The sequence below is a fragment of the Bactrocera latifrons genome, unplaced genomic scaffold (assembly GCF_001853355.1).
Source record: "Bactrocera latifrons isolate USDA-ARS-PBARC rearing strain unplaced genomic scaffold, ASM185335v1 scaffold_47, whole genome shotgun sequence".
Taxonomy (NCBI): Eukaryota; Metazoa; Arthropoda; class Insecta; order Diptera; family Tephritidae; genus Bactrocera; species Bactrocera latifrons.
Window position 1 is genome coordinate 1,339,331 of NW_017537123.1, and position 22,904 is coordinate 1,362,234.

The window sequence follows — 22,904 nt, forward strand, 5'->3', positions numbered from 1 at the left end:
GGAGCAGCTCCTGCACAGCAATGAATGGTTCGGGCCCAACCATACTGGTGGAGGCTGCGGAGCGGGCTAGCTCGTCAGCCAGTTCGTTGCCGGCTATGCCCCTGTGGCCGGGCACCCAGATTAGGTGCACCTGGTTCTTTGCAGCTAGGTTGTTCAATCGTTCTCTGCACTCCTGCACCAAAAGCGATTTGATCTCTTTTCTTAACCCTAAGTTTGACTAAAAATTTCTTAGTAGATGAGATATATACTATACATTTTGACTGCACGAAATTGTAGGAATTTTAAAATCTCTATGCGTTGGGAAACTGTGTGGAACAGGTCCACTTAGTTAAACCCCAAAAGTAAAGAAACTATCATTTTACTTAATTTAAAAGCGGAGCCATTTTACTGCAACTGAATACTCTTCGGACAACCAATAACAGACGTTCACTGTACTATTGAGTCCGTCCCAGCTTTGCAACAAGCAGTGAAAAACGGTTGTTTGATTTTTTACAATAATTCTTTTATAATTTATTTTCTCGCTTTTGGCGCGTTCACCATTTTGAAATTTTCCTGCAGCACAGTACAATTTATTTATATTTCATATTGTAGTTTAATTTCATTCGTCTATGTTTGTTGTAATTAATGCTAGTTACAATTATGTTTAAGTATAAGTATGGTTACAGTCTGTGCGACATGTGTTGAACAATCATATTTATTAGTAACCTACTTACTTATGTATACATATATATGTAGGTATGTATGTACATATGTACATATATGTATGTATATGATTTAAATTTCTCTAAAGTTAGGAATATTAGTGATAGAATGAGTTTTGATTTGGAACGAACTAATATACTTTAGATATTTTGCTAGCGGCTTTGAAGCGTTACATTTTTTTTACAGAATCATGTGTACATACATACATGTGAAACATGTATGTATACATACATGTGAAACATGTATGTATGTATGTATGAATAACAAAAAAGCATCAACGTTCGATAACCACTTAATGATGAGTGAATGAAACCTCTAATTTTTAAAACTGTACTTAAGTACTGGCGCACAAAAGAAAAATGGAAATCGCCTTGTAACTTAAGCTAAAAAGTCGTTTTTGCTAAATTCAGGTGCTTGCCGGTGACTATTGGGGCTGAAGCCACCGGCAACTTGGTTGTAAAAATAACAAGCAAAATCATTAAATTGAATATATAATTTAAATCATTAAATGTATATCGAACATCGAAAATTATTTAAGAGTCCTAGACTGTGTGTGTGTTATTTCGAAAACTTAACCGACTTGAGAGCAATAGGAGACCGCTAACAGTTGAAGACTTCTTACGATTTCAGCAAAATGTACAAAGGTTCCGTTATTTGTGACAAGTTGCAGAAAATAAGCGGAAATCAATTGCAACATCTTCGAACAGCGCAACTGCTTGCCGTCTCGAGAGCTACTTCTTTCACACTCCGCGGCAGGTGCAAGAACTGTACATAAGTTCCCGGTTGTTCCCGCCGTATCTCACTCCATACCGCATGATCCTTACAGACATTTCCATTCGTTGCGGCGAAACGTGTCTCTTGAAGGTAAATGTGTATCTAGCTATGTATGAACTTAACCTTAACTCTGGGGGTTTTGAAATTGAGCTAATGTATTTTGATTTTCTGAATTTTCTTTGCATGCGCAGCGCAGCTTGTGGTCTGCACGCTGTCATGAGTATTTTTGCTTTTGATTAAACTGCATTATCTATTATTGGCACTGCTCCGAATGTCCACCAACGCATTACTTATATGTATGTATGTATGTGTATATGTACAGGGGGTATATAGGGGAGTTGTTGGAGCCATTCTCTAAGGAATATTTAACCTCAATTGTATTAAGTATGCATTTACAAGTAGTTTAACTACATAAGAGAGTAATATGAGTATGCAAATATGTATGAGTGTGTGTGTRTTAAGCAATTTTCTTACATTTGTTTAACACATCTGTACGGTATTTATTAACAGTAGTATTACCCATTTTCCCGAAAAATTACACTTTAGTAATTAACTAACGTTTGATTAATGCCATTAACTTTAGATTATTGTGTAAATTTATGCAGATCTATGCTGCGACTTGCGGCCATATGCAAATATTTAAAGAAATCCATTTTTCACGCATTTATTAAGGGTAGGGCTTTAACGCTATTTACTTTTTATTAATAACTAGCAATACAATTTATGTTTAACTCTTATGATCACTAGTATTTATGCTATTTTGCTAAGTGAGTTTTGCTAGGACTGTACAGAGGCAACACTTATTATTGTGTTTGCTTTACACTAACATTTCAGCTTAATTCTACAGTCAACAATTCATATAAATACCTACACACAGACATGTACTGCCATGTCTATGCATGCATAATATGTATATGTATATAATCTATGTAACTGCTTAGCAACTATACAACTATTTATGAGTAGTATTGAACAAATTTGCGTGTTTATGTGTGGGTGTGTAGGCGTGTATGTACTATATATGTGGCATTGCTAATTGTTTTCCTGCTTAATGTTCATTATTCAAGTTCTCAGTTGTTGTTGTTGTAATCTTAAAAGTAGGTATGTGCCTTACATACTTGATGTCGAACAAATTGTATGCAACACTTATATTTTAGAAAAACATTTTCTTTACAATAACCTACATATTTACGATGCAATTCGTAAGTATTACATAACTATTAATTAAGATATGAGTGATGGTGAATGATGTATGCTTTCGGGTAGCTTGGCTGGAGCCTAACTACATGTTTGTCCATTAGACATGGGACTCGAATTTACAGCGGGGAGAGCGCCAACCGTGGTAGCCGTTTTATGAGCTGAGATGTTCGATTTTCAATGCAGTTTGGCTGCTAAATCTCCTCAACGCTTAGTTTTGCTTAAAATAGCACGATATGGTATGCAATTCATTTATCTTTCCCACAATTCTACATCTCTAATAATCAATGATTGGTGTTGCATCTTATACATTTCAGTCCGGCGGCTTTTGACTTTACTACAAAAATTGTTTTTGCTTGCTGCCAAGAAATACCGCTGTGCTTCAAAGTGGTTCTTCTGAAAATAGAAGTAAAATTTTTTTTAGTAAAATGTGGTATTTTAATGAGTTCCTAAAGAAATACAATTTATTAAAGATGAATGGCACTGCTTATTTTTGGAAACCGCAAGCCTTTTTCGACCAAACCAGCAGAATTTGTCTACTTATGGGTTAGGGATCTAAGGCATTAGACAAAATACATTGGAGAGATTAATATATACATTCCAATCATTCATAAAGATAGCGTATCAGATGTCCACTGGTGTGGTAAACTCAACAACGCCGCTTTCCACTTTCACATTTGTACTGACCCCTATTTACCCAAGTGACATACGCACATTCCCAACAAATGGCTGACATAAAAGGCAATTCGAGTTATCGTTCATATGTATATAATATTTAAATATTCATGCGGCTGCCTCACAGTAAACATATGCAGACAAATAAAAGAAATGAAAGAAAATATGAAAATCACTTATCGCATTAAATAAGAATAGAAATTTGCAATGGGGCCCGCTCCTTCGAACGCCAGTACTTGCCCATATCAATTTGCGGAGAAAAGGCAAAGTTTTATCTGCATTTTATCACTGCCGCTGTCATCTTCACTCGGCTACTCATTATCATGGCCATTCTCATTTATATTTTATTTCATCGCATTTTCCTCGCTCATCCCGCAGCCATCCCCAATGAAATCGCTTGTTCGCTTGCTTAGTGTCGCTGTCTGCTGCGAACTCAACCCACACCGATGTTGCTGACCCGCGGACCCAACTTTCCCCAGCAGGATTTGACATTTTTCACAAGCATAAGAAAAGGCATATGGAGAGCATGAGCAGGAGTGGCAGCCAGTAAAGGAAGTGTACATGCACACACGAACGAGTATATGGTGGAAAGGGCTCGGCAGGCGCAAAACGCAAAAAATTAAAGAAAATCTTTAAAAAACTTATTGAGCGTAGTGTAGACACCATACTACACAAGTATGTGAAGCTTAGAACTTTTGCACTGATAAAACAAAACAAAAAAAAAAAAAAAACGGCACTGGCATTGGCAATTGATAGCACTAAATGCTGGATGATAGTATTTTATGTAAGCTATTTTGTTGTATTATAAGTTCGTAGTAAACGTCGAAACAGCAGCTCGAAAAGCACAACCACCAAAGGCTCTGGGATGAGTAAGGTAAGTAGAGTAAATTCAGTTATTTCAAGAGGCTCCACATCACGGCACACGTGATTGAAAGAAATAACCAACTCATACACGATCTCTCAAAACGTAATAGTCAAGAAACCTCTTATTATACTGGGGGAGAAAAGTAAGCATTTCTGAAAAAAGTGACTGTAGAACCTCATAGTTTAAACATTTTGGCGATAGTTCTTTACTCTTACCAAAGAAGGACTTAAGGCCTTCTACTAATGCTTTTGATGTTTTGAGTTTCAGGGGCACAAATGGACATGCGGCCTAGTTAAAGTTATGTAGAATAATCCAATGATATTGGTTATAACGTGATATATAGCTTCTTCTGAAACGACAAAGACTTTTTCAGTCATAAAAGAAGAAGACAAATTTAACGAAAATACAAAAACGACTGTCAACAAAGGCATTTTTGTGTGCAGACCTGAAATTGTATTAATTTTATGCGCCCATTGGCGTTGAATGATGTAAGTAAACTGGATTTCCGCCTCACTTAGCAGAGTACTTCAGAGCCGGAAGTTTCGAAAAAGGCACCCCTCGGCACTTCGTCGAGTTTTGAATCCTAATAATAGGCATGTTAGGCGCCGAAATGGATTGCTTGACTGCAGCAGCGGCAGCGACAGTTTGACGTATGCAAATTGATTGATTGACTGTCATTAGCGACTTTTGTTGTTGCCAGCAATGGGAGGCGCGCAGTGAAAAGAATAACGAAAGGAAGATATACGTATGTATGTTCGAAATTGCTTGGTTGATTGAAATATATGTAGTATACGCACTTTATTCAGATCTACTTTTTATCTTCAAATTGAGAGCCGAGAAGATGAAAACAAAAATAAGATCTTCAAAATTTTTCATCTAATTTCGATGTGATTGAAAGCTGTTCATTGATCATTGACAGGGTGTAGTACTTATTCGCGGAAACCAAATAGAAAGAAAGAACACATATTTGAAGAAGGCATTTTAAAATGTCTTCATGTCTTTCAATAGCTCTTTATTTTAAATATTTCTTACAGTTTTTGTTTGGTGTTTAATCTTGTCTGCAACCGAAACCGGTTTGCTCTTTAACTGTTAGTTTTTCATGTCATTTCGGATTCCAATTTGTGAGCTTCCTTTTATGCTGGCCAATTCGTAACCAGATTATTGTAAGGCGAGCTTTGCGCCACACAATCAGCCAACAGTAGTCAACACTTCTCCAGGCAATAGCAAGATGGTCTGCCGTAACTGTCCCAAGCGATATTAGTTTTTTGTTAACAATGCTTCCGCAATTGCTTTCGTAAAATAGTTGTTGACAAACGGGACATGAAAAAGAACTGTTTAAGGAGTGTAGCTGAGGATACGCAAATGCAATCAATTTGCTTCAGTGATTCTGCCAACAACAATTACGTAAAGATCTCTGCGGCAAGCAGTGCTTTTCGGTTTGCTTCGCCTCTTGGTTTTCTGTATTTTTGTGTTTTGTTTTCGTTTTTTGCTAAATTTTCGTCATTTGTCTTTGTTTATGTTTGGTGGGTTTTGGCAAGATGTTGCGTATACGCAATGTTGGTTCTAAATGAGTGTGTTATAACAGAGCATTTATACCGTACACTATTCTTGTTTGTGGGCAATATTTTTGAGATTTTATGCGTCTACATCTTTGTATATAAACGTGCATATACATATATATATGTATACGGATATACATAACTATACAAACAAATATTATTTTGCAAGAGCGCGAAATGCAATGATTGCTTCTAACTGCAGCCATGCTGCGACTTTGTCGTACTACACTTTTGGATGGGTGTTGTAGATTTGAAGCTTTAGTTAGAAGCTTTTTGCTGTTATTATGTATTTTTTGTTGTACCGCACTTGCATGTCTTTTGGGTTGGCTTATGTCGGAAGTCACATTTACTGCGACTTTTTATAATAAATCCCTTTGTATGGCAGTGTACTTTCGAGAAATAGCCAGTTCAGATTGTAATAGATTATGAATAGTGGCTGAATAAGAAATAAAAGAGTGACCAATATATTATATTGGTTAGTCGAAAACTTCTCGTTTCTCGATAAAAAGCTGCGACAGGTAATTTTCACAGGTTTCTCTTAAAGCCATCTTTGCTTCATTAAGGGAGTTCAGCATTGACCGAAACAAATGCTAGTCCCATGGTTATGTAGTAGGTCAAGGCTATATGGCGGATGCATTAAAGCTTCCCAGCCAAGCTCTCACAGTTTTTGCCGAGTCATCAAATATGTGTGTGGTCTAGCGTTGCCCTAATGGAAGACGAAGTCTTTCTGTTGATCAATTCTGGCCGTTTTTTCCATTGCTTGCATTAATCTCATCAGTTGTTGACAGTAAAATGTAGAATCAATCGTTCCACTAAGCTGGAGTAGCTCATAGGGGATGATTCCTTTCCAATCTCACCAAATACTCAGCATAACCTTTCGAGGCTTTGCGACCATTTGTTGAGCTTTACCATGCTTGGACCATGATTTTTTTTGCACAGTATTGTCGTATTTGATCCAATTTTCATCTCCTGTTACCACCGCTTCAGAAATAATTCGATTTCATTTCGTTTCTACAAAGAATCGCAGATGTTAGTTCGGTCCATTAAATTTTTCACAGACAATTCCTGTGTCCGCAAACATCGAGCTTTTTTTTAGCCAGCATTTTTTTAGTTGGTTCAAAACGGTTTGATCATGAATGTTACCATCATTACAAATTTGTTATACAAATATTTTAAAATACAGGGAATTTCTTCATTATTTTCACTCATTCCCAACTATTTCATACATAATTCATATTCACATAATTCAAAAAACAACTATTTATTTAGCAAAAAAAATTTTTTTGATTCACATCACTACTTTGAGGTGATGACTCTGGCTTAATTTGCGAACGTATATAGAATATGAAAGAATGATTAAAAATGATTAACTTCTTTGACTTACTGTGTGTTAACTGTTCAGACGCCAACTCGACCGCTGTTGCTTATATCTTTCCGCTGCGATAATGTACTGGACGATGGCCGCCGAAGAGTATGCGTTTGAACGCCTGTCGGAACTCCGGACTGAATATCGTGTAAATCACGGGGTTCAGCGTTGAGTTGAAGTAGCCGAGCCAAAGGAATACCGACGCAAGCCCATCGTTAATCTCACAAGTCTCACACAGCGGCAATAGCAGCGCCATTACAAAGAATGGCAGCCAACAGATAACGAAGGCACCGGTGATGATGGCCAATGTTTTGGCCGCTTTTCGCTCACGTTTAGCTTCCAACGTCTCCTTGCGTTTTGTCACCTTGTGTACGGGATTGGCTATGCTGGATAATGGCTGCGGATGCTTCAGCTTGGGTGTCGGCGTCAGTTGGCAGGCGGATGTGGTAGCCAGCGGTGTCGCTGCGGGCGCCAGTGGATGCAGATGTTCGTCACCAGCGCTACTTGCGGTGATGGCGGTTGTTGGTGTTTGTGGCGACAGCGCCGATATGGAAGTGATTGTGGTGGCGTTGGAGGCACATGCAGCCGGCGGTGCTGTCTTGCTGCCGACTGACGGTGTCGTGGTGTCAGCATGCTGCTGCACTTGCTGCAACTGTTGCTGGAGCTGAGGATCCTCTAGTACCTCCGCAGCACCGTTGGCAGCCGTGGCTGTGGGTGTGCCGCCATTTATCGCAGCGTGTGTGGAGCTTATGCCGTTGCTGTCGTTCGGTGCTACTATACATACTTTAGTGGTTGATGCTGTTGTTGCTGTCGCTGTGCTAGGCAGCTTATTGTTTTCTAAAGTTATCGCCGCTTCCGAATTTGCCGCCGTGGTTATTGTATTTATATTGCTACTACTGTCTTTATGTTGTTGTTGTTGCTGTTGTACTGTTGAGGTTGATTTGGATGCTGTATGTTGTTGATTAGCTAATGCTACCAGGTGGGATACAGTCGATATTTGGCTTGTCGAAGCGGTCGCAATCTAAAGAGAGTGAGAGAAAAAGGGATTTTGAAGAAGTTAGACAATAGATTTGTTTCCCATATACATTCAAGTGCGCCGACGTGAAAATTACGAAATAATTCCCAGTTTTAACTGACATTCAAAATAATCTGAAACTTTCGTTATATTGTAATAATAACGCATGGAACAAAATAAATTTCAATAATCAATGAAATTCTCAAAAATAAATTTTGAAAACAATCCGGAAAATTATTTCCGGGGTCTAGCATCGAACAAAGCTTAATTTTAGTATGCTTTTGTAAGTAACTCTACCGTTTTGTCAAATTAATGACAGCCATAAATAAAGGGTGATCCATTTTGTGGTTCGGTTCTATTTTAAAGAAAAACACACAAATTTCAAATTTAACAGGAAATGTTTATTATCATTCGAATTTTTTGGCATTTTCGATGACTCTTTTGAGCATTTCGATTGGTAACTTGCGAGTGGCATGCGTAATGCTGTGCTCCAAGGCCCGAATCGAAGCGGGATTGTTTGCATAGTCTTTAGAGTTTATGTCCCCGTAATAAAGAGTCTAAAGGTGTGATATTACACGATCTTGGGAGTCAAGAGACCGGCTCAAAACGTGAAATTATCTGCTCACCGAATTGTTTTCCTAATAAATTCGTTGATTGATGCGATGTGTGGAAACTTTTGCCGTCTTGTTGTAACCAAATATCCCTGGGTTACGGGAGAATTCATAGTTTTAAATATTTTTACGCGACTCCCTAAAGTTCTGTTTAAGCCAGTGCTTTGGGTTGGCGCTCAGTTGTTGTAGCGCTTGAAGGCGTGCGAGCCGATGTGCTGCAGCACATTTACGGTCAGAGTTTTTCGCACAAATCAAACAAACTGCACTTATAAATTCTTGAAATCAGTCCACCTTAAGAAACTCAATCACCTCGTGCATGAATTATGGAACTTATCTTTATAGGTTAAAATTTTATGACTCCTAAGATAAGAACCTCATCGTAATTAGCACACACACAGCTGCTCATAAATTCATAATAATGAAGAGCACTCCACTCACAAACAGCAAGAGTGTCTTTTTGAAATGGCCAAGAGCGCTGCACAACCAATGGAGCTGAGGCGTATCCAAGAAGAGTAAGATTTGAATGTGATGATTAAGTAATATTTAGAAAGTATATGAAGAACAAAGTCACTGCAGGTTGTTGACGTATGCTTGTGGGAAAATATCACAAAATGAACAAACATCGTTTGGGCGCTCATTCCATAACTTAAACTAAGCTGGAAATCGAAAGAAAAATTAAAAAAAATCGTAATTCTAATCTCAAACGTAAAGCTTGCTAAAAAGTCTTTTTCGATAAATATATATCGACGTAAATCTGAGGTGTAATTTTTATACTATTAATATTGCTTTCTTCAAAAAATTTGTCGTCGTTTCTCGTTTTTGATTGCAATTTGTTTGCTTCACCTTCCTCAGTCCCTCCACGCACGGTAGCCGAATAAATAAGTTTATAATTCCATGCAAACGAAGCCGAGGGGAGTGCCCCCACTTGGTGCGCGCGTATTCCAATCAAATATTGCGCTTTTGTATCTTACGCTCAATTTAATCAAATTAATGTTGTATTTCAGTAAATTCATTTTATTTTATTTCCATTTTTATTTTCGGAAACCAACGTATACGCGCCTTCGCAAACACACACTCAATTGCGTGCTCGAACGTGTGTTTGTGGCTGCCATTTGGCGAAGAAATTGGCATTGCCGTGCCAGCAACGTCTGTGGCACGAGCTCAGCGCCAATTCCGCTATTCCATTTTTACGTTATTTTCAGCGCTGTTATTGTTGTTGTTGATCGCCGCTCAAGTGTTATCGATATTATTGCGGGTTTACGAGGTGTGCGTAGCGCGCCTTCGCCGTCAGTTAGCGGAGCAGATTTTTACAACAAGTATTCTTAATATAAATTTTCATCACGGCCATCAATGACATTTTTATGGGGCGTCGCGGTTCGCAGGAATATTGTATGCATAACGGCACATGATTATCACAAAAGTTTGAGGTTATGAGCGATGAGTATGCCCAACATCGACTAGGTCAGCGGCGCACCGATATAAAAGTGTTTTATTTTAATGCTGCCCGAAAATATAAATATAAACTTAAAAAATAATAGTGAACTTTTTCAGCAGCGCAAATATTCGAATATGTATTCATGGAATACATAAATTGTGCATTTTGTTTGAAGGGTCGCGCTGTCCGCTATCAATAACCCGGAACGAGGCTGCAGTGGGATTTGGCGCTGTTTGTTTTGTTTTTGTGTTTTTTAATATTGACTCCGTTTGCTTTTGCTGTCGATATACGCCAGCATAGCGGCACAGTTTCCTTTGGTGATATTAAATATGCCTTGGCGTATACGTTACAAGCACGCAGACACCAGCTCAGTGGCGTTCATTTACTCTCCGCTCATTAAGTTTTTATACTGTCCGTCTTTCAAGTCACGAGTTATCATTATATATAGCACACGATGCGCATTACATAAATAAAAATTATAAGGAGGGAATTATGCACTCTTACAAATTTTATACTAATTCGAGTAAATGTGTGACTGCTGCCTGCTGTGAGTGTTTATATAAATGTATGTGTGTGTATTTATGCTTAAATTAGTGCAAGGGCGCTTTTTCGGCACATATTTGAGGCGGTCTGGTGTAAAATGAGTTTAATATGCGTGCTTATCTACATTGTCTTGGAAGATTTTCAACATGACGAGCGTGTGTTTAAAGTTTACTGTAAAATTATACGAAAATCGCAAGAACATGTGCTTATACAATACAGACACAGGTTTAATCACTGCAGAAATGTACATAAATCAGCATCTAACGAAGGTTTTGAGTGCACGGAATGCAATGGGATGGTCCAACACAGTCGCATTTTATGTTAGTTGAAACTTTAATATTAAATGAGACATGATGATAGCTCTCTTTATGAAATTTTATGCTGATAACTTTTTATTTCAGCTACCTTTGCTTTGCTTCCACCGGCTTTAATATTTCACTCAATTTAACTACAAGCGTCATACCTCTTCTATACATACATATATCTGTGTACAAAATGTGACCCCAACTTTATGATTGGCCTTACAATTTGATTTCGTTTGTTTATTGAAATGTCATAATATATTTATCCGCCCATGCTTTTATTTTTCCATCCTCTGACAATTTGTGAAGCAAACCGCAGCGTATAAAAAATATAAAAAAAAAATGCTAAAGTGAATTAGTGTGGATGTGGGGGGAGAGCAGCACGGCAGTTTTTCCAACAGTTTGCCATGAGTCCATCGCTGGTCCGTTGCCTGGCGCTGTTGCGTTGGCAGAAACCTTGCCAAGACAAATATTTGTTCTGTGTCGAATGCTGATTGTGAAAAATTGTGCGCTGCTTGAACAGCAGGCTTCCTAATAAATACATATTTACTTCAAACCGCACATGGAGATTTGCGCAAACAATGGCAGCCAATTGAAGGTCATTTATCTGTTTTCCGAATTGTGACCAATGCATTTAGTGTAGACAAATTATCGAAATAAGACCCGGTTGCGTTTGACGTTAACGCGGAACTCGATGAAATGAGAAGTAGTGGCTGAGAGAATTATTTTGGGATTGGAATGTACTCAACATTAGCTGAATGCACCATCAGTAAGACTTATCAACTTCACATGCTGCAGTTCAAAAGAAAATAAGTTTAGAACACTTTCTTTAATACAAGGTAATTTGATTAAATTACTTGTATTATTAGAATTAATAATCTTTCATTCGAAAGCACCTGAAAGCTTAAAGGTTATAATATAGTTATTATCCAATAGATGAACGGCTTTACCACGGTTAATAGGATAAGTTCAAATCCAAAACCACTTACTTCTAACCCAGGATGACACGGACCAAGAAGCATAACTTGAGATGAAGTTGTCAATGGGAAGCGGATTAATTTATCCTTTGGCGAATGAGGGACCCTTTGTACTTTGTTATTTAATTGTTGTCGTCAAGTCTAAATATCGGTTGGACATTCGTTGAGGTCATCTCTATGCAAATTTTACTCACTTCAGTACATAACTATATGAGAACTTGGAGAACCTCCCAAGAAAACTGTATCTCATTAGCGCAAGGTACGGTGATTCCGCTCGCTCCTACTTCTAAGTAGGTCTGAAGGCACCTCCACTCATTCCGTTAGACGCTGTGAACCAAAGGCAACAGCTGAAATGTGCAAGAAGGCGGATCCTCTATTGCTGCGAGGGATTTGGCGGTGGAAGAGGGAAGTTGGCTTCTTAAGTATTTTGGCCGAAAATTTCGACGAAACTGTACTCTGAGTCAAGTAATAAAAAAATTTCCAACTGACACAATATTTAATGAGTGATAATTGCAAGTTTTTTTAATGTACGAGTAAAGCGATTATAAAGCTTATGTGAACTCATGGCGCCTAATGCCAAAATTAATATATCCACATCAGCTTAAATATCTTCTGCTTGCTTATTCATGAGTTTTATGCGTGCTCTCTGGCCAACTAAGGTCCTCCGGGTCAGTTTGCATGAAGTTAAGAATTACAGCGTGCCAAGCTTAAAAGTTAACCAGACCATGAAGTTCAGCATTGCATCGCTCGGGACGCAGGCGGAGTTACCAAAGCCACTAAACTACTAAGAAAATCGAGGCGACTTTCAAAGTTCAAGTGTAAACAACAAATTAAGGGATTTGAAATTGATGCCTTGAATAAATTTTACAGTCGCCCATTCAAATTTATTGACTTTGCGGCAGATTTACTTGGCTTTTGGTGCTTCACAAATACAAGAAGTGATATGGGTGTTTAAATTTGAGATTAGTTTGGGCTAGTTGGCTGACTTGAAAAAAGAATTCGGTGCATATATGTAGTGCAGCATTTACTTATTTATGGCCATGTGTTTGTATGTAAAAAATAAAAAAAGAAACTAAATTCTAAGACTAAATGTAATACCCATTTTTTTTAAATTGTTCATTTTAGAATGGGTTACGAATAAATTTTTTAAAAAGATTTTCACCTAACGTTTGTCAGGTTGTACAATCCGTCGAATTAAAAAATAATGAAACAAAAGTTATTGCCGCTTTTGGAGCTTTCTGCGAGTTTCTTTTAATTTCAGTTTGTCTCAAAATCAATTTTTTGTCTGCAAACAATTTCTATATCTCTTTTAATTGGCGTACAAAGTTTACGTAGCTTCACAAATTGCAGTCGTAAATCCCTTAGGCAAATTTATTATTTAGTGGCGGAGTAGGGTCTGGCTTTAAATGTTTGTTTGTGACTGAAATTCGCTTGACATTATGCCAATTATCCCAATACGGTCGTTTGTCTTATGCTGAACACGCAGGGATGAGCTGACATTCAAGTGCACACAATCCGTACTCACCTCTTCGGGATTATTGCTAAACATCGTGGTCGTCTCGACGCCCGCACGGCTTTTACTGTCCACATTACTGCTGCTGAACTCGGTGTCCTCCACGGTGTTCACCGTGTTCGTTGAGTTGCCTTCGACCAGTCCGAGCGTTGTTTGGCCGACAGCGGTGTTGGCGTGAGCTGCCCCGAATTTACCGATGCGCAATCGAAGACGGTTACGCTTCTTCTGTACAGCCAAGTCGGGCTGAAATGAGATGGCAAACACAAATATTGTAGACTGAGCAAGGAGCAAAATGTACGGTATGTAAAAGAAGCATATGGCAAGAAAAGTGAAAGGAAACAATAACCAGAAAGTCAGGTAAGTGGTTAAGTAACAGAAAAGTGAAAGCAAAGGGCATTAAGCTCACTGAGAGCTCAAGGCAACAATCAATGGTCATATGCATTTTTATGTGACATATGTGTTCGTTTACACAGCCCTGCGTGTATATGTGTGTGTGAGTGTGTGCAAATATGTCCATAAAGGATCGTAAAATCGTTGAAGAAATGAGAGCCAATCTGGCAACAAATTGATAAGAAATTCAGTCAGCAGAACACGGTGGACAAATGGTGATGAAAAGTACAACCACACATTCGAGCTCAAGTTTATGCGCTGTCACACTGCTTTTCAGGGCCCTTGGGCGCTCCACACTTCATTGCTTGTCCACTTGTGCTGCAGGTAAGTGCCTACATCCTTCTTCACGCGGGCGAAAAGTGGCAGACCACCAACGAAGCGATTGGCCGCATAGCTTTTGGTCTCGTAAACACAAACGGTTAGCATTTGGCTTCATTGCTGCTGCTGCTTAAAAATTTAAATTGGTTTCAAGTTGCCCTCTTTATGGTTAAATAATCCACAATTTGAGAGAAAATGAAATTTCACATTTTGGCACTTTCGTTACTTGCTCCACCTCCACCTTTTACTCCATTTTACCTCGATACCTCTCTACAAAGTCCAACGTGACGTGCATTACATGCTTGCCCATGTGTTGGTGTGTCTCCAGCGTGTTCACACACACACACATATACAGTGCTGTTACAAAGGCGTTGGTCCGATTGTAGTGGATAGTGGACGCCCAGATATTTACAAGCACGAGTACGATGCTTCTAGGCGCATATAAATATTTATATTTTAAACACACAAAGTGATGGAAATAATTGGCAAGCTGACTTTCTTTTGTGTGCCCAGTCTTCATTTTGTTCAACATATATGCATGTGTATGTATGTGTGTTAATTCATACAATTTGTCGTTGTCGACAATAAATTTTCGTTTTAGAGATTTCCCTAGGCGGTTACACAGGCGGAGGAAAAGGGCTGTGCGGATCCGGAATACACAAACTAATAAGATGCAATGGCAGCACTTGTTGTGATCCAAGACTCTCTATACAGTTTTCGAGTGACCTTTAGAAACTGCTATTATATTACGTGATACATAATTGAGTTGTCATTTACGGAATGATTTCATAGCTTTGTGGTTGTTTAAAGAGTTCAATTACTAGGCAGATTTTGTTCTCGATTAAGAGCATTTTTTGGTTTTGCAAAATGCTATTTATGTTAGGCAGAATGGAACCAGAATAATTCTAGTATGATCGACGAAATGTAGTTCTATTTTAGTTAGCTCAAGGATATAGAAGAGTTTAAATCAATAAAGTGAGATTGTGACTTGTTTTTTTTTCTCAAAAGGTGGATTCGGACTTATTTTCATTTTGTCGCCGACCGACGTGAGGATGGTATAATGGGAGACTATTTAACTTAGACCGATCATTCCCGTTTTCATATGTTAATTCCGAAAAGAAAGCAAATCAACAAAAACCAGAAGACTGTCTGGCAGCTAGTTTCAGTGGCGAATAAATCAAGCTTCCGTAAGACACATTTAATGAAATTGATAAATGAAAGCTTAATATAAAAGCGTGAAGATAATGTTAATTAATCCATAGTAGTTGTTGCTTGTTAAGGGGTAATGAGCAGAAAATCTTAATACACACATATAGGTACATCAATATGCCTGAAAGAAGTAATGTAAATAGCAAATGGTCCAATGTATGCTAGTATTCAATGTGATAATGCTCACAGCTTTAATAAAAGGTTGAAAAATAGGAAAAACTAAAGAAAGCCCACTGGCGAAACTCTTACTTCCCATTTTGGATGCAACAACAAAACGCCTTTCCCAAACAAAATATTTCCATCGAGTATGTGTAATAAAAGAAAAAAAAAGCAGTGATAGCAAAACCTACTCGCTGTGGCTCACTGAAAATGGGAAACAGGCAATTGAGTAAATCGGTAAGTGAGTGAGCAAAGTAAGCTTGGTTGACCCTTTTCGAGTTGTGGCTCACCAAAATGTGGTACAGACGAGTGGTTACTTGTGTTAGTTGATTTGTTTGATTGGATACAGAGTAGGCGTTGAATTTCATTTGCTTGGGATTAGTTGGCGCACAAGTTCACTCTTGGCGTTTTGGAGCAGTTAAGTAGGCGAGTATCATGTTGGGTGCTATGTCGAAGTAAAATAAAGAAGATTTGTGGCGATTACGAGAAAGTTTGAAAGATGCTTTCAAGTATTTCAATACGATGGTTAACAAGAATTTGACATATTATAACATCAACACCTGTTGTAGTCAAAGCTCCCTTTTTCATCGTTATCGAACTCTGTCACTTCCTTACTGCCACTAAAGAAGTTCAAAAATAAAAATTTTCCCAATAATACCTTTACAGCGATCGATTGTTAAGAAGATAGTCGCCAATAAACTTCAAAAAGCCTGTTAATTACGATTAATTCGTCTCGGCTTAACACAGTTGCGTAATAATATCGGTGCAACAACTAGCATGTCGCGTGCGGCTCTAGAAATGAATGTTTCAGCACATTAACAATGTTGCTGTTGATACTTAACACAATTGTAAAAATTAAGTGCTACAAAAGCACAAACATGCTCAGCAACTCGCCTACAGCAGCAGTGGTGAAGTGGGCGTGTGTGCGCTTGTGTCCCATTTTAAGTGCTCAACTAGGCGTACGCGGCGTATGAGCAACACAAATGGCGCCGCCAGCACAGAGCAACCACATTTTAATCCAGCAATTTAAGCAATTAGACAGTTGATGTGTTTAATTAGTATTATATCTACAATGACATTTTCAAAGTAGACACACAACACTTTTGGCCTCAACTTTTGACAACAATTTGGGATTTGCTGCTACTTTTTTACCCAATTAAAAACGCGTACAGCTCGGCTCGAGCGTTGACTGAAAAGAGCAAAGCAAAAATGTCAAAAAACAAAAACTTAAAAGCTACAATGAGCTCATTAGCTTGCCTTATCATTAACAGTTTTTCGTTTGCCTTGCTTGCCTTGTGTTCTTCATTTGGCTTTTGAGCGCTTTCAAAGCATTTGCGTGATTTCATGAAAATTTTGGTTCGCTATTCGACGCTGCTTGACGCTGTTGCTGCTTATTTGAATGCGACGTTGGTAGGCGGAGCGACTGCTGGCGCACGCACCGGTGCACACACCCGTCCACATGCCAACGTGTTTATTCTAAGCTCGCAGCCATTGAAAAACGGCTTGTCATAGTTGCTAAACTCCAAACCACACGCTACAATATATACTCGCATGTACATATATGTATGAATGCGTGGGTCCGTGTGTGCGTGTATATTTGTGGCTTTCATTCGATGACTGCTGGCTTTCATTTATGTACCGACATGTGATTTATCGTATAAAACTCGGCAGATGCAGGCGGATTTGTAGTGGCTGTATTAATTTATGCAAGAGCCGGATTGAACCGTGTATAGGTATTAGTGTGTGCGTGCTCTGCGGCATAAGCGCGCACTAGCCCCCGCTCTGTGCTAATTCGGGCTTTTGACTGACTGTAAAGATTTGTTTTGCTGACAGCCGCAAAATGCTCGCTTCAATGGCTGAGCGGTTGAAGTTGAATTGTCGATGACACGGTATTCGAATGGACGAATAAATGGCTCGCTTGGATTGATTGTTCTCGCTTAGGAGAGTTGAGAATGTTTCATTTGTAATTGAGGCTTTTGTATATTTTTGTTGGCCAAGCACAATGCTGGTGGAAAATCAAGGATTCGCTCCATTTCGCATTAGTAGCCTCAATGATTTTCCAAGCAGCAAGCTTTGAGTAAATGAACCGCAAATGAAAGGGTTTACAAATGGCAAGATTCGGTTAAAACGCCACATGTATTATACTTGATTTGCTTCAAACGTATTGTTTCACGATTGTGAAAGGTTCTATTGGCGCTCGGTGTGCCTGAATTAGAAATTCATTACTCGCAGCATACAGCCCACAGCAGTGCACAGGTGAGTGGTGTGTGTGTATATTACTTCTAAAATTTACAGAAAACGTCAGATTTAATTTAATAGAAACGTGCTTCTACAGCTGTTGTTCGCCTGAAAGTCCAAGTAACACGCTCAATGGAATTCGAGCGCTCTCCAGATTCCACAGCCGTGTAGAAGTATTTTAAATTTTCATGCCTAAAAAGGTTTTAAAAATGGTTGAAATTTTGTTGTATTTTTTATTCGTTTTTGAATAGGTCTCAATCTTTCTGCAACGCACTGAGGCACCTATTGGTTGTTTTTATTTCCTTTTTGGAAATTTTAGATATAAAAATGAAAAGTAGCCTGCAACCGAAGCGGAAATATTAATAATGTCTGCAGAGGCTCCAGAAAAATGCTATTTCAAAATGATAGCCCATAATTTCCTCTACTTCTCCTCCTGCTCACGAAAACACAGTAGAGCTAGGACTAATTCCACGAACTTATTTGTTAACCCAACACAAATTAAGGTAACGCTCTTTAAATTGGTGAGCCATTCCAACTATCGGGAAAGTAAAATTTTCAGTTACATTAAAGCACCAGTGAGTAAAATGAAATCGCGTCTAATTGTAAATTCAGAATATTTGGTTTCCAGGAAATATTATTTTTGCCAAAAATGTTTATTGCCTTTAATAAATGCTTACAACAAGATATATGTACATATGCATGAGATTGGGTTTCAGTTTACATTAGAGATTGTACATCATACATACATACTCCTGTGTGCCTAACTATACAAGCGTATACGTTAATGAATGTGTGTGGAAAATATTACAATACAACACCTGCGTTAATTAATGCCACAAACATATTTCGGGATTTTAAGTGCACACATACATATGTACCTCTGTGTATGGTATATAAACAGCGCCGAAAAAGTTCATTTTCATTGGAACGGCATGCGGCGCTCTTACTTGCCTACGAGGCAAACAAATTAATTTTTAACTTTAAAATCTTGAAAATGTACTACAAGTGTAAACCGAGGAAACTCAAGCGGAAATGAAACCATGCCGAGTCTAAAGAGCATTCCGATTTCAATTTTGCTTCAAACAGGCCGATTGAATTTCATTTCATTAGGTGAACAACGATTTAATGCCCAAAGGGCGAGTAATTAATTTATTTGTAATATGAAACGTCTTGAGGAAGTCAACATCTTTCGCACTTCGAGATCCATTAACGTGTGTTGAAGTGCGTGTTTGTGTCGCACATAATAACATAAGTACATATGCTTATGTATATGTGTGCATGTGGCGTACAAACTGCGAGGCAAGCAATTATGCCCCAACACTCGAGTGTAGAATTATGACACAATGACTATCGCATAATTCCCTACAATGCCGCATCGTCTAAAAGCATATGGCACTCATCTACTTACATAGAAGAGGTGGAGCAAGAGAACGGAGTACGCGTGGCAGCACATGCATGGAGACGTGCTTGAGCGGCTATGCCAACAGACATAAGTGGTCAGCCTAGGCAACAGAACTCCTCAGTTGGTGTCTAATAGAGCACATAAGCACCAGGGATGGGACGGCAAGCGAAAATCACTTTATCGGCACTATCAAGTTACATTTAATGCTCGCTTTTTCCTCAGTTGCTTGTTTTGTTTTTGCGAAAGAAATTTATGGTAAAATGAACAGAAATATTTGTGTATTTCGGCCTCTATTGCCTGATGGGAAGAGCGAAGGAAATTATGTAACAGAAATTATGTCAGTTTCCGAGTGCCCATCAGGGTCCTCAATAAGAGTATCAGTCACAATCGATAGCGTGAGGTCTCAGTCAAAGTACACTTATAACGAGTCTCCCAGTAGAAGGATTTTTAAAGTCTCGTGAGCCGAATACATCGAGCTATAACATCCATTGGAAAATTTGGACTTCACACCAACTTCCCGTATAAATTATAAAAAATATTGCGCATAGCTGGCGATAGGTTGGGGCGAAATTCAACGGCTCAGCGTTGTGGTCATTAATTATGTGCTATTGCTAAGAGGATTTTCAATTTAAATTCAGCCAATTAACTTCACCGCTCGACCGTAAAATTAAACAGCTGTTGCGCGTCCCTCACTCACACATTCCGGTTGGCTATCGTCTACTAGTTCATGGCCCCATCAAATAGCCATTGGTTTTATGGTACAATCATGAACAAATAATTTTTATACCAGAGAACAATTTTTTGAAATTCTAAAGAAATTTCGACTAATGAAGTATTGCTGGGGTTGGAAAAATATAAGAAAATAAATTTTGAGTCTACAACCACGCCCTCTACGAATTATTATGCAACTTATTAATCTAAGAGACTCTATTATTTTTATAAGTTATACATTTTCTGAAGACGCAAATCGTAATAAAACCCTTGAAATTATGATTTGTCAGCTGAAAGTCTAAATTTCCGATTGCGCTCGAACTTAGTCCCACCCTTCTAGTTTTTAATGTTTAATAACCAGCGAAGCCGGTTAATGATATTGCTTGGCTATTATTTAGTACATTGTAGAATAATGAATTGCGCAATGGAATTATGAAGAAACCAAAAAAGTAATATTCAAGCAAAAGTTATATGTATTCTGACTTGTTGTAGCAGAGAAGATGCCTGTGCTTAGTGCAGCAGAGGTGGTGAGTCAGACTACCAGTGAATATAAGCAATGCTTGCAACTTCATGAAAGTGAAGAAAGGTCAATAAAAAGCGGATTACGGTAGCGATAATGAAGGTGCGCCTTATTCACTTTCTTATTCTTTTTTCTTTTTTCATCTGTTATTTTTAACTCCAAGAAATGCCTTTGCTGCTTTTTCAAGCCACAACTTAGTACAATCAGCGTTGAATTTGAGTTTTGCGTATATTTTTCGGTTTTTACGGTTATATTCCTTTAAGGTGATGAAAAATAATGAAAATTCGCAAACGTAAAATAGCAAAAAAAGTGCTTGCTTCAGCAAAATAATATAAACAAATCAAAATTAAAAGGCTTAAAGCCTTTTAGGCAGAGCAAAACGAACCTTAAATTGATTGTAGTAAAAATAACTAAATGAAAAAGAATTAAAATTCCGAACAGAATTGATGAGGCATGATAAAATGCAAAACACAGAATGATGATTGTGTATATGGCGAAACACAGATTGTGAAGCTTTTATCTCTTGGATTTCATTAGACGTGAAGGGAGAAGTTATTTGCACTTTTCTACAATTTAAAAATAGCTGCTTCGCTAGCTTTAACAACTTCATATATTTTTCATAAAGTTCAGCATAACACCTTACGATTTCATGGGTCGTCTCCGAAATACACCCGTTTTACAAAGGACTCTTTCGTACACTTTTATACAAGTGAGGTATCATTAGATGGCTGTATACCATGATTGTAATGCCTATTGTCACCTATGGAGCAATTGCTTGTGTAGCCGAGGCAACGTAGTCTTCGGTAGGGATTAAACTATGGAAGCTGCAAAGGTTCGCCGTGTCTGTGCTTTAGGGCAATGCGCACATGCCCCACTGTAGCGTTTGAAGTGATGCTGGAGCTCACACCGCGGTATTTGATGAATAAACAGATAGCGAACAGTAAGCAGAGGGTTTCGGTAAAGATAGGGAAGATAATGTCGTCTCAACAGATGAAGGCTCTGGGGGGAAAACACATTACTGACCCATCTTCCAAGGGACGTCGTTGCGAAGAGGATTAAATTTACAAAGAGTTTTAGAGTTACTCTCGGCAGCAAGACGGAATGGAATGACTCCACGATTGATACTCTGCTTAGAGAAAGTACTATGCAATGGCAGTGCGTAGAACCAGAACGAATGCGCCATGCTAAGCTGCTTTTAGGAGGGTACAACCTCTCAAGGCTTAAGGCTTCCAATCTGAATCGAGACGTATGTCCCGGTGTATCTTCAAAGATACATAGCGTAGAAAATAATTGAGTAAAAAGGATTAAATTAGTCCCATTTTGTAGGTTACACTATTCTTAATGGTATTTGTTTGCATTCGTGGTATTTTAAATAGTAAAGACGTGTTCATTTGGACGCGTATTGATTATGCGAAATATGTTTTATTTACTTCAACGGCTTTTTGGATCGAAAGGGTTAAGGAAGTAACCAATCTCTCAAATTCTGCTTCCTGTCCATGTCCAACATGGGCACTAACTGCCGATTCTGCGACATGGATCAGGACATCTAATTCTGGATTTTCCAGCAATTTGTAGAAGCAGGCTTAAGGCCCTAGGTTCCATCTATGCTACCTGTGTAGCGTTCAGCGGGCTCCTGGAATTATTCCGGATGCTGGACCCTTTTGAACAAATGTGATGTAGGAGAAGGCACAATAGACACTAGGTCGCAGTGCAATACCTCATTATTAACTATATATCTAACAATCTATGGTGCCGTTATCGTAAAGTACTATACAGCAAATAGTTTCGTTGAAGCAGACGGTGGTGGGTATTCAGGGTGTCATTTGTCTCAAAACTTCACAGCTGATGAAGGAAAGGTTACCTTGCAACCGTATAAGGAGATTATTAAGCTTAAGATTGTGCCAGTTGAGTGTTTGCCTCTAAGCAGTCGAGTAAAGAGATCAGATAAAGACCGGCTGCAGTTTGTGCAGGAGTTAGAGGTATTTCATTCGTTAGTTTGAAACTCTCATTATCACAAAGTGAATAGTAATCGGTGTGCTTATAGTATGAGTAAGCAACATTTCTGCAAATGAAAGAGGCTTGTCATAAGTGAGGTAAGTACGAGTAACGCCATTGTTGTTTTAACTTGTTGTGCTTCAGTTGTCTGCTTCCAGAGTAAAATTTGCCTTTTTAGAAATCAGTTGAAATTCTTGTTTTTTCTTAAGCATTTTTATTGTAAAATAAGTTTTATATTTTTGTGAGTGTTTGTTTTGCATTTTCCTTTTTTTTCAAAGTTATTTTAATCTGTTTGAATTAAATATCGGGTCACTGGTGGGCACTAAGTTCAAATGATGGGCAAAAGTTTTCAGTTGGAAGAATCTTAGAAAACACAAAAGGCACGAAAGATTATAACGAAGAGAATCCGAAAAATAAACAACTGAAAA

At 38.4% G+C, this 22,904-nt stretch overlaps 1 protein-coding gene across 2 annotated transcripts in view; it reads right to left on the reverse strand.

The window, feature by feature from the left end:
• Positions 1 to 540: 540 nt before the first annotated feature.
• The window catches only part of LOC108973341 (5-hydroxytryptamine receptor 2A), a 130,297-nt gene continuing 107,933 nt past the window's right edge, over positions 541 to 22,904 (reverse strand). The window contains exons 9-11 of one of the 2 annotated variants that reach the window (XM_018940561.1): positions 13,547 to 13,777; positions 7,157 to 8,159; positions 541 to 3,066 (exon numbers count right to left, since the gene is read on the reverse strand). In XM_018940561.1, the coding sequence (XP_018796106.1) occupies positions 7,197 to 8,159; positions 13,547 to 13,777 (1,194 nt within the window). In that variant the 3' untranslated portion in view covers positions 541 to 3,066; positions 7,157 to 7,196. Of the gene's footprint in view, positions 3,070 to 7,156; positions 8,160 to 13,546; positions 13,778 to 22,904 lie in introns of both variants that reach the window. The other variant, XM_018940560.1, reaches the window with a different exon arrangement.